Source organism: Lepisosteus oculatus, chromosome 3 (assembly GCF_040954835.1).
Source record: "Lepisosteus oculatus isolate fLepOcu1 chromosome 3, fLepOcu1.hap2, whole genome shotgun sequence".
NCBI lineage: Eukaryota > Metazoa > Chordata > Actinopteri > Semionotiformes > Lepisosteidae > Lepisosteus > Lepisosteus oculatus.
In genome coordinates this window covers 16894269-16914248 of record NC_090698.1, presented here as the reverse complement: position 1 = coordinate 16914248, position 19980 = coordinate 16894269, and the positions used below count along the sequence as shown (strand labels likewise).

At 34.2% G+C, this 19980-nt stretch overlaps 1 protein-coding gene across 1 annotated transcript in view; it reads right to left on the bottom strand.

Annotated features, from left to right (window-relative positions):
* Positions 1-2618: 2618 nt before the first annotated feature.
* The window catches only part of adamts12 (ADAM metallopeptidase with thrombospondin type 1 motif, 12), a 146618-nt gene continuing 129256 nt past the window's right edge, over positions 2619-19980 (bottom strand). The window contains exon 24 of the mRNA XM_006627246.3: positions 2619-4574. Within this exon, the coding sequence (XP_006627309.2) occupies positions 4459-4574 (116 nt within the window). The 3' untranslated portion in view covers positions 2619-4458. The remainder of the gene's footprint in view (positions 4575-19980) is intronic.

The following is a 19980-nucleotide window of genomic DNA, read 5'->3' as shown; positions in this document are numbered from 1 at the left end:
ATCAGTTTTTCAAGAGACAGCTATTCATGGTGTTGGAGTTCTGTACAGCATATGATGAATTAAACCTTGATGATTTTGTTCTCTGGAGATGAACTTCCATGTCAATAAAAATGGAGTTCATATGAATGACATAATTAAAGAGTCTTTTAATGTTTGAGTTTAATGCTCAGTAGCAGATATACTGTACCCTTAATTAGAATTAAGCTGCAATTTTCTTGTGAAATGTTACCAAGGATAACAGTGTTTATTGTTTAGGGGTATGTGACTGTTGGAATGTCTTCATACAAACCTTATGTCTGGATCTAGATGGTTTTGCACTACTTCGGATTCTAACTTTGAATTTAGTAGTTATGGCCATGATGAGCAATATGTTGCTTGATAGTATCTGACAGTTTCCTGGGGGGCATATTTAGGGAATAGGTCTCCAGGGACCTGTTCCTCACATTTACGATGAATCATGCACCTTAATCTCCAGTCACCTCTATTTCACCAGAAAAGTCAGTGCTTTAAACTGACAAGAGCATATAAACGTACTGAGGCAGACAGACATAAATTGGTACCTTACTGTCAGTTCTAGTACTTCCAGATTACACATTGAGGCAAATCATTCTTAATTTTAAAATTGTTTCAGTTCTGTCAAAGGAAATATAAAGGATTTGTTTTTTATATTTTATATTTAAATGGCTACCTTTTCTCAAGGGGAAAAATGATAATTTTAAGAAAAATACAATGCCCTTAAAAGTAGCTTTGCAAAGCACTTTACAGTAAGAAAAAAATAACAGATAGGAGATAGAAAATACATCAATTAAAGACAAGGGTTTAGAAAGCAAGGTGCAAGCAGAAGACACAGACAGCAATTAAATTAAAGCCTTTCTGAAGACGATGTTTTTGAAGAAGGATTTAAAAATGTTCAGGAAGGTGACACTCTGATATCCTTGGGGATAGAATTCCAGAACTTTGGGGTGCAGCAACAGAAGGCACGTCTAGTATATCGATAAGTTTGGGGTACAAATAGGAGACCAGAGTCAGGTGAACAAAGTTCCAATGTGGGGAGTAGGAAGATAATAAGTCAGATAGGTACTGAGGTGCCAAGCCATGTAGAGCCATATAAATGATCATGATGATTCTGAAGTTGACAAAAAACTAATATGAAGCCAGTGCAAAAACCCTAGGATAAGAGTAACATGATTATGGCTGCCAAATTCTGGACATACTTAAGTTTGTTCAGTGTGGATTTCCTGAATTCACTATATTTAGATATAGCGGATCGGGTATTGCAGTAATTAATGCTGGAAAAAATGAATGTGTTGATCAGCTCTTTGGCTACAGTCAGAGACAACATAGGACAGTCTGGTGATATTTCTGAGATGAATGAAGAATGATGGAAAAACAATGATTTGTTAAGTCTTGGTACTGTAGCCTCAGTTGTAAAACATACAGTATTAACTCAGAGACAACCTGATGATACTTTTTTTCAAAACAAAGTACTCTGTCACAGACGCACAGTAAGATATTCTGAGGCAGTGGTTTTTCATAAAACATACAAGTCTTATTTTGCCATTAAATGGGATAAATTTACATTTTCCTCATGTGTATGTTAGAGTGTGATTAGTTTCTGCATTTAACAGCCTGGTTTATCCAAAATTACACTAAAAGAGTAGCTGCAAGTTATTATCAGTATAGGGGAATGTTACTTTACTGGTAGAAATTACAGTTTTAGGTGTAAGGAATTATTTTTACATTAGTTACAGTACAGTGATCTATGTAGTCTGTATATACTTACTAAGTAAAATATCACATGATGTCTTAAAAACAATTTCTCTCACCATTTCAATTTTAAAAAGTAATTCCTTACACAAGTAACCTTTGCCTGAAAATGTGTAACTTACCTGTAACTTGTAAGTACCAATCATTTTAATCTATAAATGTCTGGCTATAGCTATGAAAAAAATGGAGCCGTGCTGTACTGTCACAATGTGTGTCAGAAGATGGATGGTTCAGTCAATTCGTGCACAGTCATAACCTTCCACATTTTTTTTGATGGGTACATGGCCCACTGCAGTGAAAAGAATTAAAAAAAATGCTGATTTATATAAATACAATACATTTATATAAAGTCAGTTACACTTTAGCTTCCTGTTTTAAGAGATACGGGCTTTGACCACATTATTTATCAATGTTATTATTTTATCTACAGATGATATACAGGTAAGTGCAAATTACAGCTTTTTTTATTTTAATTAAATACTGTTGTTAATGTCCATCTGGTAGGAAGACATTGCTTTGATTCTAACTAACCCTTTTCTAAAATGTAAAAGCACCTTAAAGCATCAGAAAAAAGGTTTCCTATATTTCTTTGGACTAATAAAAGTCAATAAGATTACAATTTTCCAGCTAGGCTATATACAGTATTTGTACATTTTAATGCTTAAAATTAAGTACTTTAGGTCCAAATATTGAGGATATTACCTACTACACTATTAATTTGAGCTTCATTTTGCAGTTATGTGCCTTATGTCAAATTGGTAAACTTCACCAAAACAAGAATCAATGGAGCAAATACAGTGCAATGTCAAACCTCTTGGGAACACCAATAAATGCAGAGCAGCAGACTTCACCCAGTACAAATACCAAGACAACATTTATTTTAAAAAACAGCAGATGTAACATTGGTCAAGGCATTTACAGTGCTTATAAAGTAACACTGTATAAAGGCAGGAGTGGTGATGACCTGCAACACCTCATGAGAGCACCACTGTCTAATAGCACCATTGAATAAAAGAGGCAGAAAAAACAAAGCAGGTTAAATTCAGATTCTCTCCCAATTCTCTGATGTTAATCATCCAGTACAATACAATATACATCAGTTTTGTATCATGCACTGTATTTTTTGTGCGGATGATTTAGTTTTATTTTATTCAAAAATATTTAAAAAATGAAAATATTTCAATACTTAAGATCTCCCCACACATACAGTCAAAAAACATGTGTGACTTCACCTGTAATCATTGCAATGAATAAAAAAGATGTAATTTTATTCTTTCTTAAAATGTATTAACTTCTTGTTGTTCTATTTACTTGTTCTATGTCCAGATAATGTCAATGAGGCCCTGATGTTTTAAAATCACACAAACAACATTACTGTATGTGTATTAATACACATGGTCTCATGATAATATGTGGTCTTCTTGTACGCTGTGCTAAGCAAATTTGTTTCATAGATGATCAAAAACAAGATCAACGAGTATGGATACATACTGCGTAACTATGAAATTACCATAAATTGCTTCCATCAGTGAGTCTGAATTATTGCTGTCCATAGTCATTACAGTTTGCTGTAGACCTATGACAATATTATATTATAACACCTGTTGTGTATGTTGCTATTGAATTTAACTGCCAATAGTGAAAAGAAAACAGAATTGGCCTGAACATCAGTTGTATGAATTTGGTTTTTGCCATTTTCCTGTAAAAGCAAATGTAAACAGAGAAACTGATGTATTGGCATTATAAAAAAAGTGTTTTCAAGCATTTTAATTAACTCTAGAAGTTATGTTAAAAAAGAAAGTGACAGTAAAAAAAAACAAAAACAGGTGGTGATTTTATTTAGTGTCTGAAGTGTGGCTTAGTCCACTCAATTTTTGGGACTACGTCCCCTATCCTGGAGGAAAGAGGGTGAATGGGGTTCTATGCCAAACACTGATAGTCTTCTACTGTAGAGGAATCACTTTGTGTAGAAATAACTAAAACAAATACTCTTCATAAGTACATAAAACAACAGGATGCACATTATTAGTAATATCCATCATGTTCCCTTCACACATAGCATTATTTCCAAGGCTACAAAAGCTGCTAAAAACCTGCCTGATGATGTTGATATAGCTAGAGGTTAAAAAGTGTTTTTGGTCAGTTTTGCGACAGCTGCAAACAAAAGCATTTTAGAGTCTAATTCTGGGAAGTGTGTCAGCTAAAATCATTCCATGCTGTGGAAGCAACCTTCTCTCTTTGCTCTGTTAAGACTTTACATAGACTTTTTATGTTCATTGCCCCTTTAATCTTTTGCATATGTATCATGCACTCCTATAAATAAAAGTGATGGTGTGGGAACAGCTTAAAGGTGTCTTGCCCGAAGATTTAAGTGCATGCCACCTGCTTTCTAGAGAGACGTGATGGAGGAGATCAGCTGGATGACACAAGTCAAGGTCGGAAATCATGCTTGTTATAAGGTTGCTGTCACACACTTACTGTACCATGACACACATTTACCTTCACACCGGTGGCTGCCTCTTTGGTAACTAATTGCTGAATCAAAGGAAAACAGTTTGTGTGTACTACATCCAGGAGGAAAAAGAATATCACAAAAAAATTCAAGTAGCATTCCTTATTCAGAATTATAAGAAAATGTCCTTTGAAATTCAGATGCTAGAAACCATGTTGTCTGTAATCCGAGAGGTGACATCAGGCAGCACAGGTGGAGCAGCACTGCTTCCTTATTGAACTCACTGAGCAGCGGCCAAGCAACTTTAGTTTTTCACAGAATCGAGTGGACATGTGGTTTTTGCTGCAGGACAGCTCTAAATGGGGGAAAAAAAAACATTAGTAAAAATGTGTAAGAAAAACACAAAATCCAGCTAGAATATTTAATCAAATAGTTCAGGTGGGTAGCTGCGTCAGCATGTGTAGTCTGCAAAATAAAACGTTATAGGTTTATTCCATGCTGAAAAGAGAAGAGAGAAAACACAACGTTTCGGCTGTGAAACGTTCTTCAGGTGTGAGGGAGAATATTTAATCAAATGTTTTAAGTTGTGTGCACAAAACATTCAGCAATGTCACAGAAAAATAAATCAACCCTTCATTGTTAATTTGAGAAAAAAAGCAAAATTGTAAAATTGGAACTTTGATGGACTATAGGAATTTACAGACTATTATGTCAATGCTGATCTCTTTACGAACACAGCTTGCAATTACACTACTGTATATTACATTTACTCAATATAAAAAACGTTAGTGGCCTAAATCTACAGCACATACAATATAAAGCTGATAATTATATTGTACTATGCATTAGAATAAATCATTACTTCAAATAGTTTTAATGTACATTTTGGCAATTTGAACAGTTTAGCTAAAGCAAAATTAAATAATGCCATAGAGTATCATTGCTCTGTCAAGGGAATCTTACAATTTTTACCATTCTATTATTAGGCTGAAGTTAACACATTACATTTTCAACACATTGGACACATACTGTAACATAACAGAGCACACATACCATTGTCATACCACTGGACTGAAATAAGAAAGAAACTGAATATACTGTAAATAACATGGTGGCTATGATGGAAAAGTATCAGCATATAACAGGCTAATAAATTAAGTGCTTTTTTCCAGTATCTTCAAGTTACAGTATGCACAGTAAACATCAATGAAAACTCCAGCAAACTAATAAGATTGGTTTTCAGGTAAATGCATTTGGTTCTGAAAGTAGACATCCATTTAATACAACGTATTTTACCTCTAGCTCTTATAAAAAGCATTTCAATTAGATCCAAGAGGAATATAATGTAAAAAATGAATAAAAATGTCAATACTAGCAATATTACCTTTTCCAGTTAAGAAAGAAAACATGAAGGAGTCACATGGTTTAATTCACTTCACTTTTTTCTGTTCAATTTCTTTTCTTGGAACAGAAATGGCAGAACGAAAAAAAACCTTCAAAAACTCTTCAAAGAACACTGTCAAAGTAATTGCATTATACCTCTTTTCGTTTAATTTATGTTCATACAAAACTGTAAAGAGGCAGTAAAGAAGAAACATCCATTTGGAAACATTCTGGCCATCACAGAGGACAGTCACCACCCAGGGCATGAGCTCTTCACCCCACTGCCCTCAGGCAAGAGATATAAGAGCATACGGACACTTACCACTAGATTCTTCAATAGCTTCTATCCACAAGCAGTGAGACTGGCGAACACATTTAGCCATCCCCCTCGGACCACACCTACACCATCACCATCTACCTCATTGTAATTTATTAATTGTACGTCTCCAGTCATTGTTTACACGTCTGTATTGTTTACATTCAAACTGTCTGCATGTTTACTTGCACATTGTCTATTGTTTGTTTGTACATTGTCTTGATGCACTGTTTGCACTTTGTTTTGTTTTTTACACTTGTTTTATAATCGAGAGACTTTCTGTAAGTAAGAATTCCATTGTACCAGTACCGGTTACATATGGCAATAAAGTTCAAGTTCAAGTTCAAGTACTGTACTTAAAAGCTGGCAAATTCAACAATATATTTGTTGGTAATGTTATGGTGAAAAATGAAATCTTCAATACATGAGAAGTCCAGATTATTGTATGCCATATTGTATCACACTTTAAGTTCTCACTTATTTAAGCAAGAGAGAGTCTCTGCTGCATGTACAGTATACTGTACAAGTGATCATTGCCAAGCTAAAGAAGAGATGGAGATTATCTGGAGGTTTATAAGAGATAGTGGATGGATTTAAGAGGCCCTACAACTCCACAGGATCATGTTGTATTTTGTTTTCCTGCTTTTGGGCATCAAAACATTGAGTGTGTCAAGTGACTGAATAAAATACTGTCATTGACTCATCAGCAATCTGGAGGATGTAGAGAGCTCTGGCTTCCCTAGAAGACAGGAAACAGGAGGTGACACTGAGGCCCAACTCTTCAGAGGCTTTGTGTGTTGCGTGCATAAAGTATATTATACTGAAAAGGACATAAATCACAGGCTATGTCTTTTTAATGAAGATTGTGATGAGGCAGTCCTAAAAAAAAAAAACCTCCCATGTCTACATGGGAATCCTGGCTGATTTGAAAGAAACCTTTCTGGTGTCAAATCAACACACCTATGTCAGCAGCAGCCCTTGTGTCAGTAAATATTAACTTCTGAAATTATGCATTGTTCTCTTCAGTAATCTCTCTCTCTCTGACAGAGAGCCAGGATCGTACATCGTTGGGCAAATGCACAGGACAGTGCCAAATTGCATTTAACAGGCCTGAGAAAGAAGCTCTTAAGATAAATGCTGGCCCTGTGCCTTCATCTCAGCAAAAACAGTTGCCCCCTCAGTCTTTCCAGTTCACAGTACAACATTAGAAAAACAGAGGAATAAATTAACATATTGACGTTACCCCGTGAAGTGATGGATGACTGTCTACAGTATGCCAAAACCACTTAAGAATTATATTTGTTTTTAACTTAGCTATTTTTCTATTTTGACAGCTTGATTTTGATCATGGACTCAGGCAACATGATTGATTTCTTTTGGACAGGCTTTTTTACCACTGTATTATATTCAATAGCCTTCATGGAGGTGAAGAAGGGATTCATGTGTTCAAAGCAAACACCTGTCCAAATCTGAAAAATTCTCTTTTCCTACAGGCTTCACTTTTTTCCAATATTATACATTGATATTTAGCTTTTCTCTGGACTACAAAAAACAACTAAATGCAATCAATTAATTATAAATGTGAATTATTTATAAGATTTCTTCAGAAAGGTATCATTCTTTAAATATTTCACTGCCTTTTGGTATGTTGTTTATTACTTCCAGAACAACGTTGAACATTACCCTTGTGGCACTAAAAACAGAAGTGTCTGACAAAGTCATTTTTTTACCATGAAGCATTTATGTTTAGATTTGTGTACTTGAGAAGAGATTCCATGTATCACACTGTACATTACCAAATACTGTATTTCATCTTAATATAAATACATTAAGACAAGAATTTAGAGCGTCATTTAAACTTCAATAAGTAATATATTGATGTAAAATAATTGATTCTGTACTATCCAGTTTTTGTAACAAGTTGATAATTTAATTTAGGCTAATTTGTAAAGGTGTCCATAAAAGCAGTTTGCACAGTTATCTAAAATTACTTGAAAGCTATATTGTGTGATCTGCTAATACAGCAAAAAATAAGGAACATACGAAAAGTTACTGAGAAGAGGAGGCCTTACTCTTTGGTTAACTGTAGCTTATTGAAATGAGGAGACTATTACCAACTGAAAGAGGTAAGCTTGGTAACAACAACACTTCATCTAAAGCAGTATCTGCTTTTTGTTCATTCTAAAAGACTATTCTCCTACTACAGCCTTGGAAAAGACAAAATTAAAAATAATTTCAAATCACTACTAGTGTAAGTTTTGGGATTTTCCCTATGAAAGTTAATTTCTCATTTGTACTGAGTAAAAAAATGTTGAAAACTATCATATAGTGTTTAATCACACAGTAGAAACACTGACATGCTCTTTTTTGTTAATTGTGTGAAAGAAAAAAAATGTACCCTGGGTACATTTCTGTAACAATGGGCCGGTAGGAGGTATGGATCCTGTGCAGGACTCAGGAGAGGGAGAGAGAGAGAACACCAATCCTTATCACTTAGCAAAACCTATACCAGGAAGCAAGCAAGGAGGTCAGGAAACAAGAAAGACAACCAGAGAGCAACAATCCAAAACACAAGGCAAAGTCAAAAACGAGAGGCAGGGAAGAAGATCCAAAACTGAAAGTAAACTAGTTATAATATAACACGCACTTGTGGATTCTCTTAGAACTCAGAGCATACTGTATATCATATCACAAAGGAAAACTAGAAAACCAGACAGGAACTGTTTATTTAGTGAAGACCTTACGGTCTCAGCAAACTATTTTTCCGAGTATATAACCTAAAATTCTATATATATTAACAGATGTATTAGAAGGTTTTAAAATTTGAAATATTTTAAAAACTTTTACAATTCAATTTTCCAAATGCAGTGCATACCAGCAAGTTATACGTTTTGTTAAAATTATTTTTTCTGCAATTATCTAAGTAGTTTTTTTAAACATGGAAAATGTATATTGTGCAAGTGATAACATTTACTCAAGTACCAAATTAGCTCTATTTTTGCCATCATATACTGTAGAAAATAACATAACATATGTTTAACAACCAGAAATGGGTTCTGGTGTTTTGATAAATCCAACTGTTTAAACAATTCTCTCTCCTAATGAAGATATTTAACCTGAACAGCTGTATGCATAACTATATTATAATGTATATACAGTATATAGCTTGTACAAATCAAAAGGCATATAATTATAAAGTTGTAGGTACATCTCATAATGTACTGAATATGATTTCAAATTAAACATAAGTTTCTAAGTTATATAATCACAAACAACTGCACACGTCTTTAAAATATAAACGTGGAATATAAACACCTGCACAGCAAACTTACAGCATAGCCCAGGATGTTTGCTGGTAAAGAGTGGAACCCTTGGTGATTTCTATTCAAATATTCGCAAAGGCACGGAAGAGCTAAGGAAACAGTCAATCTAAGATGTGATTGGTAATTTAGCTCAGTTGAAAGAAAGATAATTTAATCAATATAGCACTTGAGGAATACCCAGCTGTGGAATTATGAGAAGGGCGCCAACAGTTACAGTATTCAGTATGAATTCTGTATCAAGCTCCCACATTTTATAATAGCAACCTCACATGTACAATACCATGTACCTTTATTAGAATATCTCACGGTATAACATTGCACACACACTCAGATGTATTTTTTTACTGTAGAAGGAATTAGTGACTATTTTTTCAAACTATTCTTAAACATCTAAATTTATTTGTGAAGCAATTTTTCACTTTTCAACCTTTACTACTGTTTAGTGGTTCTGCTGTGGCAGATGGCTTCCATACTAAGCCCAAGTGGGTTCTTAGGAATGAAAAGCGCTATATTAAATTCAATAAATTATTATTACTACAAACCTAACGACACTTTGTCTTGGAAAAATGTGGTTAATTGCTGTAGTACACCTAATAATGATTCTCTTAATTTTGTAATGACAGCCAAAACCAATTTTCTTAAGAGTCACTTAAAAGTTTTCACCACTTGCGCCTTCTTGTTGAATAATCCGAATTCTGACACGTTTTCAGCTATTTCTGTGCTATTTAAAATGCAGAACATCAATTCTACAGGAGCCATGGTGTGTTCCAGTACAATTGCCCTCTATTATTAAGTAATTTAGAAATACCACATTTGTGACTGAAAGAAGAAACATAAAGCACTGCTATCCGAAAACACCAGAACCATGGTTTTCAATACATACAATGAAAAGTTTCTGTTCTAACAACTTTGATATTTTAAGTTCTTGGAGTGTACAATTTTCTCAGTGAGAAGCCAAAGGGATACTTCAACTGATCAGTTTTGTGTGATTTTAATTATGTACTGTGGATGGGCTTTAAGTAATCAGCTTGATTGCTGTGCTGTCCCTAATGTGTGATGACTGTTACAATAAAAATGCAATAACATTTCCACCATAATAACATCTGTTTTGTATTTCTTTAACAACAATTTTTTTTAAAAGACCAGTCTTTCGACAAATTAAGCAATCAACATGGAGAATCTGATAAGCTGACAACATGGGAACTCAGCAGGAGGCAGGAGATCAAATACTAATGTGCGGAGCAAACCAGAGAAGGGAGGAGAGGGAACAGGTGCAGAGAGATCTCGTTAGCAGCTCTTGGACCACACAAGGCTAAAAATATGTTGCCTTAAAAAAACTTCCCTTAAAAAAGGGCTTTTATTTTCTCTCATACCAAGCTAGCCCTACAGTTGTCTTGCACAGGACATGGGACTGGCTTTTAATGATCTCCATGGATAAAACATTCTTACTGGCACAGTATGTATTCTTTATGTGCACCACCCACTCCCTGGCATCCACAAACTCCACCCCAGGTTCACAAAGGCACCAAGAGCAGCAGATGTAGAGATGAAACTGGGTAGTTGGTGAAAATCTGGGAATGAAATCCCATTGTTTTATGATATACAGTAAGACCCCCATATCATTTCAGCTTAGCACTCTGCTTATCAAACACAAAGCACATCAGTGGAAACAAACACAACACATTCATAAATGTATTTCTATTTTTTATTTCTTTATGGCTTGTCACTTTGACGTTTTATCAAACCCATAAAAATAAGGTACTGTATATGAGCTAAGATGTTATTTTGCACTTTTACTTTTAAAAAGCATTTAATAAGAAGAAGATAATTTCCTCCATGTTATTCAGTGGATGCCCAAAAAATGATAGGCATTTCTAAAAAGAAATCTGATGCTTGGTTTTCCTTTATTTTATAATCATTAGGAACAAATATGGATGCTATAAACAGCTTTTCATTCATGACTACAAAAACAAAAACATGTGTTTATTTTTTATGTTTTATAAAGACTAGGGGCTTATTGACACTCTGTAAGCATTCTTTTGAGGAAAGGAAATGATTCACAAGCTTAAGAAAGACAGTGATGGATGACTTATTTGAGCTGCATCTCTTGCAGATGAATCATAGGTACTTTTTCTATTACTGTGAAGCCAGAAAGATGCTTCTTTTCTTCATTTAATTTTTCATATTCTCTGACTATAGCTACAAACTTGGAATTATTCTTTGCAAAAAACTTAGACAAAGTGTTACTGTAAACTTGAATGACCCATGATATTATGATATAACTGGAAGGGAGGGAATAATTAATTTAATTGAAGCCCACAAAACATTTATTAAATTGTTTAGGTTTTCCTAAATCTATTTATTTCTGGATCGTATTGCATTTATCATTCCTTTTCTAATAATAAATTTAATTTCTCTGCTTACATAACTAGATGCCAGACATTTTATGTAACTATAGATTACAAATTAATTATTATATTTTTGAAGTATATTATTATATTATTTATATATAGATAAATATTATTATATTATATATTATTTATTATTTCATTTACAGTATTTCCACATTAAAATATATATATAGTTGCTCTGTTCTGGAATCAGATAAGAGTCCAGATACATTCGAAACCTCAATGGAGTGTCCTACATTGATGAGCTAAAAGAACTGACTTTTTCCAGAATTGAGCAGACAAGACTATGAGGGGACCTTCAAGTCTCATTTACAAAGTCAATCCATTAAAAGTTTTTGAATAACTGATTGAGTTCTGCTTGTAATTGTTTTCAGTTCTTTTAGCCTGTCAGTGTAGGACATTCCTTTGAGCTCCTCACTGAACTCATTCCATAGCACCACTTTCTTGTATCTTGGTGACCTACTGTACAGTAGATTCTAGACAATATTTAAATTCTATGCTTTTGACTATACATCCTAACATTATTTTGCTTTCCCACATTGTCTTGGAGATGTAATTGATGCGTCAACACCTATATCTTTTTATAAATAGCTTCAGTGTTCAGTGTTTTCCATTTATATTTGTAGGTTATGTTTTTGCTTCCTATGTAATAGAACTGAGGCTCTCATCCAGCCATTTCTTGAAAGAAGTTATAGTTCCAGATTTCCTCAATTCTTTATGTAAAGTAATTCTTCCTGTTCTCCATTTTATATACTCCCCCATAGGGAGTGAAACAGAGGACCCAAATGTGTAAGCTAAGGGGAAGCACTTTGAAAACTGGTACTTTTAAAGCTGAACAATTTAAACAAATTCTTTACACAAAGGGTTGTGTAGGTGTGAAAAAATACACCCAGCAATGTTGTGAAAGCCATTATTCTGGCTTCTTTCAAGCAATGGCCAGATGAGATGTTTAGATCAATTATGTTTAACTTAATTTGCATGCTTTCTTATTTTCCTATTAGGTATATCACACTCATTTTCAATCACATCATTATAAAATAGAACGATATCACTTTATACATAAAGTTCAAAGGGGTAAGAATCAGAAGTAACAAATAATATCAAATGGTCTCCTCTTCTTTGTAATATCTCTCTGTGCTCTTTTGTTTCTACCTTATTGCCATCGACCTACGAAAACTCCTGATATTGGCCATGAAGTTGAAACATGTATGTTATGTCTGATGCCTTGATATCTGTTTTTAGTTCTAACATATTTTGTCTACAAAGAGAGTAAATGAGTTATGAAAGAGCTGAAAGAATAACAACTTTAAAAAATGTCTTACTGAGTGGCAAATAAATATCCTTCCTGAGATACGGATCTTTAAAAAATCAACTAGCCTGCTCACCAACTCTCGTAGGCCTTTGCTGCAGCTCAGAAAAGAATATCAGTTTCATTCCAGCATGCTGATGTTTATACAGTATCAATCAATTCTCGGCCTGCACCATTTTTTTTTACTTTAAAAGCTATTATTTTATTAACTTCATTAGCTGATTGCTGATCGATTCCCAGCATTTCAAAATCCCCAGCCAAACAAATGACAGCTCCTGAAATCAGCTCTGTCCTGGGTCTGGTATCACCTGTTCTTCACCAATAGCTCAGAAAAAAGTAATGGTTTTGCTTCGGTCTCCAGCCAACAGAACTGGCCCTAGTGCTGCTGTGGTCCCAAGGCCATTTCTGTTATTCTTCAGTTGGCCCAGTTTTACCTCTGCAGTAAATACTCTTTGCCTAAACACTGGGCCCCAGGCTGCTTTCCCACTTCCTTCCTCAGTTCTCTGGGTTTTCTCTAGTCCTTGGGTAAGGACCATATGGGGCTGATTTTAAATGTACCCAAACAGTTCATGTAGCATTAATTACAAGCCTAATGGAAATTCTGACTCCATATTCCAAATTGTTTTATGTTGTTGCTATTTGTTTTCTTAAACAGTAGTCCTGGGGCTTCCTGCTGTATTGATTTTCTCAGTGCAGTGAGTCTGTTTCTACTACTCAGCAGCAGATTTTCCTTTTGTCTCTGCTTCCTCTTGCTCCTCATCTGGAACTCCAGAGAACCAACAAGATTTTGGTACAGGTGTGTTTAAGCACGTGCACACAATCAGCTTTCTGCCTGAAATGCTGGAAACATTGCCTGGCATGTTTGTTTGTTCCCATTTTTTGTAATTTTGAAGTGAAGACCATTGTGAATGATCAATGACAGAAAAAAAAGTCTGAAATGCTAATTTTCACGGCTACAGCATTGTGATTTCAAACATAAAGCTGAAAAACTAAGGCAAAAATATCTATTTTTATTAATTACTAGTACAGACAAAAATAACAGCTTGACAGATTTAAGACAGAGCCAAGCACACAGAAAAGCCAATGTCTACAGGCAAAAACAGCATCTGATAACATTTAAATTAAAAATATATATTATTCTGTTTTAACGTAATTTAAAAACCCATTTCCACCTTTTACACCACTTATTGATGTTAACAGTATATATATAATTTTTATTTAATATACTTACTGCTCCAGGATCTAACAGGCACATCCTCAAATACAAATGCAATGAATGTTTAACAAAGAAAGCTGTTTTCATGAAAGATTTCACCTATACAGAACTCTAGCTGATACAACTATGTACTGTATGTGGTGTTGTCTAGAACATCAGTCTAGTTCAAGGCAATTTTCTTGCACATCGTCTGGGAGAATCAGCAGAGAGTTACCAGAGCCCCTCTGCTTGACCTGGAGCAGATAAGCCTCAGCAAAAGCTCTTAAAACAGCACAGATCTCTCCAAGAATTCTTTGTTGCCTAAAAAGCAGGAGGAGATCTTCTATGCACTTTAGCATCAAATAAAAACTTAATCTGCTTTGCGCAGTTTAAAGGCTGAGTTTGAAGTGATGAAAAGTGCTCTTCTCGGCCTCAGAAAATCACCCCACCTCCTACTACATTCTTAACCCTTGTTTATTAATTGTGCTAACTTTAACTCTTCTCTTTGTAAACTCCTTCTTATTGTAAAGTGCTCTGAGAAGCTACTTTTAAAGACATTATAAAGTTTATTAGTAGTAGTAGTGTCTAACTGATGTTTATAATTGAACATTGAATTGGTGGTATCATTTGGTGGATCACACAGTGCAAGGGCACCTGTGCTTTTAAAAACGTGGGTGGATATTTTTTTGTGAAATGAGTTGCAAATTGAAAGCTGTTTTTTTATGAAGTGACTTTTTTATATGAATAGATTTTATTATTCGTTGCAGTACATTAAGGGAGCTCACCAATAAAAAAAGAAATTCATCCAACTAACATCAATGCAATAAACTGGTTGAGAGTTTTGTTGGCCTTATTTATCAAATATTCTCTTGCTGCAACTAAAAATGTTTGCACCGGAAAATGAATTTTCAGGTTTACTTTCACATTGGAATATAAGCAAAAGTAATATTCTAGTATGTCTTATTTTTACTACTCAACATGTTATAAGAAAAAAAATATATGAAACAATATACTTCTTTCAAAACCTGTATCACATAAATGTATTTATTACAATATAATGTAAATGTGTCCTTCATTTAGTGTAAATACCTTAAGAAACTATTTTTCCCCATGACTGCCCCATCTTTTCTATACAATCTTTTCTGTTCATAGAATGATTCCCATATAATCTTCTAAAAGTAGATACAAGTAGTGAAAAGGGGGATAATATTATTTTTATAGTAACTTGTGTCAAAATGCTCTGTAAATAAACCATTTTAAAGAAATTTGGTTGCAAACTTGGTCTTGAACACACACAGCTTACCCTCTATTAGCTGTAATGTCTTTCCTCCCAGCAATGAAGAGCTATGAGTCACATAAATTTAATCAAGCACTAGAGGTCCAATGAATAAAAAGAGGAGAGTGACCCGTTTACATTCCCTAACTTAAAGGGATGTCTTACTCTGATAGGTTAATACAACTGAATCTTTTTAGTCTTGATGAAAGATGACTGTGAGTGAGACATTTGATATAAAATTATCAAGGATACTGACAAAATGTCTAAGTGGTTCATTAGAATTAAACAGTTTTATTCTTATGTGGCATTTTGTTTATTTCATCCTGCCAACTCAGAATCCCATAGTGTTGTGTTCAAGTGTTTAAGCTGTATTCAATGTAGCAAACAGAGGTGAAAGACTTAATTGGAATGGAGTTTTAATTGCTCTCAATTATACATTTCATAAGGCAATATAAAACAGGTCCCTATACACCAAAATAAGTTTAACATTATATTTATTTGAGCATGTCATATTTGCTTTTAAACATTATCCAGAGTGATAGCCATAACATAAACCTACTGCAGTCACAGCAGAGTAACAGTAAAAACTAAAATTAATTAATTAACAATCATTTTCCTTTTCAGACTACAGCTTAATCCCTCCCAGTGTACATCCCAGACTGCTGTGAGTTCTGATTTTGCTTATACATATTAGTTTTATGCTCTGAAAGAAAGTAAATACTTCTCCTTTAAGGCAGTCTGTCTTAATAATAACAACCATAATAACAACCATAATAATAATAATAATAATAATAATAATAATAATAATAATAATACTTTATTATATATAGCAATGAACAAAAATAGTAATAAAGGATAAAAAAATTTAGCACAAACAAACTCAAATGAAGTTTTTGAGTCTGGATCTGAATGTGCTCAGGGGTAGGTGATATATCCGATTGATATATTGCTCCTTGGGTAAAGAATTCCATAGCTTTGGGGCATAGCAAGAAAAGTTCCAGCTCTCATAGAATGTAGGTGAGTTTGGGAGACAAACAGAAAACCAGAATTAGATGAACGAAGATTGCTAGGTGGGGAGTAGGAATATAATGAGTGAATAGGCACTGAGGTGCCAACACATGTAGAACCTTAAAGGTGAGCATGAGGATTTTAAAGTCAACATGAAATTAACAGGAAGCCAGTGTAAGGACTCCAAGACAGGAGTAATGTGATCACTTGCGTGCAAATCTGATTCTGGCTGCTGATTTTTGCATATACTGTACTGAACTTTGTTTAGTGTGGATTTTCATATCCCAGCATTGCAGAAATCAACTCTGGCTTTAGATAGCCGATGGGAGGTGCTCGACCTTGTTGCAGTTTAGAAGAAGTCATCCTGGATTTTATGTCAGAGATGCAACGAGAGAGTGCAGAAAAAGTTGCTTTAGTGTCAGGTTTAGTGTGGGCATTTAGTAGATTTGAGTATCATCAGCATAAAAATGATAATTCTGCCCATGTTATTTTAATAACTGTTCAAGTGGGAATATATACATGTTGAATAGTAGGGGAGCCCAGTACTGAGCCCTGAGGAACACCAAAGTGTTGGTGAGCAGTAAAGAGTTGAACCATTTAAGAGCAATGTCAGAGACTCCAAACACAGTCTCAAGACAAGTTACTAAGACGTCATGATTAAGAGCATCAAAAACAGGGATTGGGATAGATAGAGAACTGAAATCAGCAGCAATAAACAATAACTTGTTAGCAAATTTAACAAGGGCGTTTCAGTGCTGTGTAATTGTCTGAAACCAGATTGGAGGGGTTCGAAGAGCTTGTTTTCAACATGCCCTCGAGAGACTTCTGTAGTAGTTGGTATGCAAACTGGTATTTGGCAATAGCAGCAGAAATTGCTATGCTGCACTGATTTTATTTTTTTTCCACAATAACTGAAAATGAAAAACAGCACCTCACAGTTGGAAATTTTTATATTGAGATTTCCATCTGAATGTTCATTATGCTCACGCCATACAGCAACCAGCCCACATAAAAAATGCACTCATTGATTTACTTATTTAATATATATTTTGAGATGGGCTTTTCTGATGTTATAGCAAAATAACACTTGTTGGTGTTGTTTATAAGGAAATCCAGAGTGTGCTGTTTTGCTTTGGAACATGCCATTTCTATTATGCATAAAGGAGCCCCAGCATAATGCAGTCTCTGCCAAAATCAATTAATATCCTCTGAAGGTTGTATGCTGGTATACTATTTGCATAAAAAAGTACATCAATGTTAATTGTAAATGCAAAAAATATGTAATATTTTCCATACAATTTACTGTAACCACTTACAAGACCCTCTTAGATTCAAAACAATATGAGTCAGAATTTCAAAAGTTGTATTAAAACTTATAATAAAAGTTGCAGAAATTGTCTATATTACTGAGACTTGTTTATACTGGTGGCCTACTAGGTAATTCCTGTAAAACAGATGAATTGCCCCAAAATTGTCTTGAAGGTTCCATATCAGTGAGTGTTGCAGTTCTTGCAAAGAAATCACAACAATCCATGAACAATAATGGCAACATCTCAAAACACTTCATACCATAACAGACAAGAGATCATGTGGTTGGTATACTTGAATAAAATGTTAAGCATTCAAAAATTTTCTAGTGGTTTGAAAGAGTTTTATTTTTTTCCCCTTACTAGGGGGAAATTTTTGCTCTTTGTGTCATGGTTTGAGAGTCTTGAATTTGAATCCCCTCTCTCCCTTCGGTTGTTTTTTCGAGAATGGGGCTTCCAATTCTAACTGTGTCTGGGTTGTTGTGGGGGTGTGTGGTGATACATTATTAAGGCTGAGGATGTGATTTCTGGTTTTTGCAATTGTTGATATCCTGTGCTTCTCTTTCACCTAGTAACGACTGTGTATGCTTTATCCACTCAAAACATTATTTCTCTTTGACACTGAATTAAGTCTCTTTTAGAGATGACTAATATTGGTAGTCTGTCCTGAAAGTGAATTGCACTTCCAAATGTGCCTGCTGTTTAGATGTTTAATGAAATTTAAAAAATGAATGTCAATAGTGAAATCTCACTTAAAAATATATATAGATATTTGCAAATGTGCTAATTAGGATTATGTGCTAGCCTCCTCTCTGAAGAGAAGTAAAGAAAGGCTGTTTAAACCTAAGGGTTTATTGCAAAGGACTGTAAGGTAATAAACTAGGAAGACTTTCTTCTTCTGTCTCAGCTTATACCCTTGTGATGTTAAAACCACATTTCTGGAATCTCTGGACCAAACCCCTGCTTGAACGTGCTGAGATTAATGTGATGCTGGATGCTGATACAGTATGCTACTGTTGTGAATCAGACCAAAATTAAATGATGGAAATACGTGGCCTCTTGCATTTGTAGAAATAAATCTCATCTTTGTAAAATTAGTAAACTACGTTTGCTTTTCTATAACAAGCTCACCAACTCTCTGATTCTGATCCCACTGCAATGGAAAACAAACTTGTAGGAAAAGAACTGAATTTGTTGCTTGAACATCGTACCAAATTCCTTAGATGTTTATTTAAGCAGAATTATTACTTTAATGGAAGTCAACCCAGCCCCTGACTAACTTTTACACTGCTGCAGTGAAAACCATTTTCTGTTGCACATTATTGCAGATACAGTATTTCTAACATGAGATCAGCACAAGAGGTTACTGTTGTCATGTTATAATGTGCAGTTAAACTGCTCATTTGACCTTCTTTATCTGAATTTATAAATATCAGACATTCTGTGTGATCAGGGAAACTTTATGAATTTCCTATCTTGTCCTGTTTTTGAATTTTTTTTTAATTAATAGAAACCCGTGCAAAAGAAGGAAGTGTTTCATAAGAAACCAATATTCAGTATGGAAATAAAAAATGCAGCAGGACACAGTAACCTAGAAACATAAGAACATGGCAAATTAAATGAAAGGGAAAGTAATAACTGAATATGATGCACACAAAGTAATCAGTGATAGTCTTTCTTCAAAGGGAAAACAGAAAAACAGGAAAGAATACATTCTTGTACATTTTAATTTAAACAAATCCCAGTTTAAGGGTTAACAAAGCAAAACATGTTTGAAACAGGCTTCTAAATTGATTTAAATACTTTATTATATATATGTGATACTATACTGCATATATAATATACTGTCTTTTAACTCTGGGTTTGATAAGATCACAAAAATATCATATGGTATCTTTGGGATATATCAAGTGAATAAATTCGATACCTTCTGACTTAATGAAATTGCTAATTTACAATTAGATCAAAAAGTTGAAAAAATATCCACACTAATTATTTGTTGAAGATTTATTTTTTTTCATGCAGATTTAAATTATGCTTTTGAGATTTTTGTTGAATCAATGCTCCTAGCAAACCATCAAAGAGAACATGGGAATTAGTGTTTTAATAGCCTAGAATCTTTCGTCTTATAAATCTCAACTAAAGAGTACTGAGAAATTGCATCATCACCTTTTAAAAGTCTAAGAATAGTGCCTTGAGATAAAAAAAAACAAGAAAAATGAAAAGAGCCAAA